The sequence below is a fragment of the Arachis ipaensis genome, chromosome B2 (assembly GCF_059453495.1).
Source record: "Arachis ipaensis isolate K30076 ecotype BB chromosome B2, ASM5945349v1, whole genome shotgun sequence".
Taxonomy (NCBI): domain Eukaryota; kingdom Viridiplantae; phylum Streptophyta; class Magnoliopsida; order Fabales; family Fabaceae; genus Arachis; species Arachis ipaensis.
The window spans coordinates 58,811,618-58,814,573 of NC_142437.1; the positions used below are offsets into that span (position 1 = coordinate 58,811,618).

A 2,956-nucleotide genomic window follows, 5' to 3' on the forward strand; every position below is an offset into this window, starting at 1 on the left:
CGCGGCCGAGTAGGGCATGCGGTCGCGTGGTAGGGCTTGTGCTTCCAGCATCATTTCAGCCCTACTCTACCATAACTTGCTGCCATACACCCATTTATGTCGATTTTGCAGGGCCACGCGTTTGCGTGGGTGACGCGGACACGTGGGAGGCTATTTTCAAAATGATGCGGCCGCGTCAGTGACGCAGTCGCGTAGGCATGTTTGTGCTTAAGGCACGCCTGCAGCCACGCTTTCGCGTGACTCTCTGCTTCTCTTTTTCTTAGTTCCTAATGCACTATGACGCAGACGCGTCAGTGACGCTAGCACGTCGCGTGCATTTTTTTTATGCAGTATGCAGGATGCAAAATGCAGATGCTAATGCAGATATTATAAATGAACGCTAAGAAAAATAGAATAAAATAAAACTAAGAATAAAAAAAATAAAAAAAACTAAGAATAAAAATATAATAAAATAAAACTAAGGATAAAAATAGAAGATAATACCATGGTGGGTTGTCTCCTACCTAGCACTTTTAGTTAAAGTCCTTAAGTTGGACATTTGGTGAGCTCCTTGTCATGGAGGCTTGTGCTTGAACTCATCCAGGAATCTCCACCAATTTTTGTACCTCCAGTAACCTCCCAGGCCCCAAATTAGACGCATAAAGTCTTCAAGCAAGTTTAAGCAAGTGACAAGGCCCCAAGAGTGTTGTTTGCCAGAATGAATTCCGGGGTCCCAAACCTTACTTTTGCACCCGTCTTCTTGTTGACCATCTTTGTTCCAACCGGGTGGTAAGCAATCCGAATTCTCATTTAGGCACCTAAACAACTTCCTAGACCCATTCAATCGAGCTCTACACCAATCCTTGCACTTCAACTTGGAGTGTGCAACCGTATTGAACCTTGTAGGGCAACTCCTACTACTAACCATTTCCCTCTTACTCTTAATGCCATAAAGAGCTCTAAGTTGACCATCTGTCTCAAGTAAACCATATTCAAGTGGGATGAGAAAGCTAAGGGATATGAATTTTACCCACTTGAATGTTGTGAAGGATGATGGTGACTTAGGCGGAAAGGTCTCCAGCAATTTTGACAAGGTGATTTCAAGCTCCACTCCCTTATGCTCTTCTTTGATAACTTCCACCTCTTTGCAAACTTCTTCAATTTCAACCTCTTGCTCTTGGTAGCTTTCTTCTAATTCAATCTCTTCTTTATTGCTTACCAAGGGCATGGGAGTTTGTGCTTCTTCTTCTTTGATCTTCATGTCTAGTCCAATAAGAGAGGGTTCAATTGTAGATAAGAATTCATCAATGATTGAATCCATCTCTTGATCATCCCCTTCAAAGTCTTCAACAATGATATGCCTTGGAGGTTGTATACCCTCTTCAACATCAATTTCAAACGTCTTAGAAGGAGGCTCTAGGACTTGACTTTCCCATGGAGGTTCAGCATTTCCTAAGTCTGCAACCACTTCTTCCTCTTCAATAATTACTGCTTTATCCAGTTGTTTTAGTATGAAATCATACTCATCCTTGATGATTTTCTTTCCATGATAACTCCTTTCAACTATTCCTTCATCTTCAAAGGTCTCTCCTATCTCCACATTTTGGGACTCCTCTTGCTCTAAGACAAAATCAGACTCCTCCTTGATGTCTTCCTTCACTAATTCTTCAACCACTCCTTCAACTTCAAGGGTCTCCACTACCTTCATGTGTAGGGCCTCCTCTAGCTTCTTATGAAGTATGGATTCGCGAAGATGATTCCTTCTTTCTTGTTCCATATCAACAGCATAACTGGGATCATCTTGCTCTTGGATTGATGGATGTGGGTGCTCTTCCATAGAGGGTGGTGATAGGATAGGAAGATTATTATGTGGTTGAAAAGGAAGCGCACTAGAGTTTGAGGGTTGAATATTGGAGGTAGAGGGTTGGTTCATGTGGGATATAAGATTTTGGAGTGTAGAGGTGAGACCAATGATATTAGAGATGAGTGTGTCGTTATCCAATAGAGGTTGGGGTGGATAGGAGGGTTCATTTATTGGGAGAAAGGGCTCATAATACGGAGGTGGTTCTTCTTGATAAGGATATAGAGATGGTGGATATTGAGGTGGTGGTTTTGGGTGTGGTTCATGTGGTGGTTGGTGTGGTGGATATGGGTTAAGGTCATATGGGGGTGTTTGGTGGTAATGTGCTTGTGAGTATGGTAGTTCAAAGGTGTGTTGGGGAGATGGTTCATAAGCATATGATGGGGCTTGTTGGTAACTACAAGGGGGTCCACCATATTCATCATCTTGGTACGCTCCCTGGAATAGCTCTTGACCATAGTAATTTGGTGGAGGTTGGTTGTCACGAAAGGGTCCACCATAACTATTGTCTTGGTATGCATCATAGGATGGTTGTTGGTTATAGTGCATCAGAGGGGGTTGTTGCCAAGAGGGTTGATCAAATCCTTGTGGCTCCTCCCATCTTTGATTATTCCAACCTTGATGCCTGTTCCCATTATAGCTTCCATTCCTTACAACAACATTGGAACCAAACTTGAAACCAGATGTGTGAGAATTCATAGTAGCAAAAGAAAATAAAAACAAAAACTAATAATAAAAAAATTAATGAAAATAAACTCCTAAAACTAGAAACACTGACAACAATATAAGATAAAGATTTGAAAAATTTTTAAATTTTAAAATTTGAAATTTGAATTTTGGAATTTAAATATTGAAATTTGAATTTTTTTTTTTTTGAAATAAGATAAGATAAGATTTTGAAAAAGATATGATTTTTTGAAAAAGATTTGAATTTTGAAATTTAAAACTAAGATAAGATAAGATAAAAATTTTAAAATAAAAATCTGAATTTTTTTTTTGTAATTTTCGAAAAAAATCAATTAAAATAAAGAGAAAGGCTATTTTTGAATTTAATGAGGAAAGAGAAAAACAATAAAATGACACCAAACTTAAAATTTTTAGATCAAAACGAAGAAA

At 39.1% G+C, this 2,956-nt stretch overlaps 1 protein-coding gene across 1 annotated transcript; it reads right to left on the bottom strand.

Moving 5' to 3' along the window:
* Positions 1-553: 553 nt before the first annotated feature.
* LOC148574022 (uncharacterized) lies at positions 554-2,539 on the bottom strand. Its single transcript, XM_088504477.1, has 5 exons — positions 2,397-2,539; positions 2,100-2,249; positions 1,682-2,012; positions 1,301-1,573; positions 554-1,240 (listed from the first exon to the last, which is right to left on the bottom strand). Exons 1-5 carry the CDS (start codon positions 2,537-2,539, stop codon positions 554-556), a joined length of 1,584 nt encoding a protein of 527 aa, XP_088360603.1.
* Between the last annotated feature and the right edge of the window lie 417 nt (positions 2,540-2,956).

Coding starts and splice junctions, on each gene's coding strand:
- LOC148574022 (XM_088504477.1), bottom strand. CDS start 2,539: ATGAATTCTCACACATCTGGTTTCAAGTTTGGTTCCAATGTTGTTGTA. Junction 2,013..2,099: donor CACCAACCACCACATGAACC/ACACCCAAAACC, acceptor CTTTCTCCCAAT/AAATGAACCCTCCTATCCAC. Junction 1,241..1,300: donor TTGAAGGGGATGATCAAGAG/ATGGATTCAATC, acceptor ATTGGACTAGAC/ATGAAGATCAAAGAAGAAGA.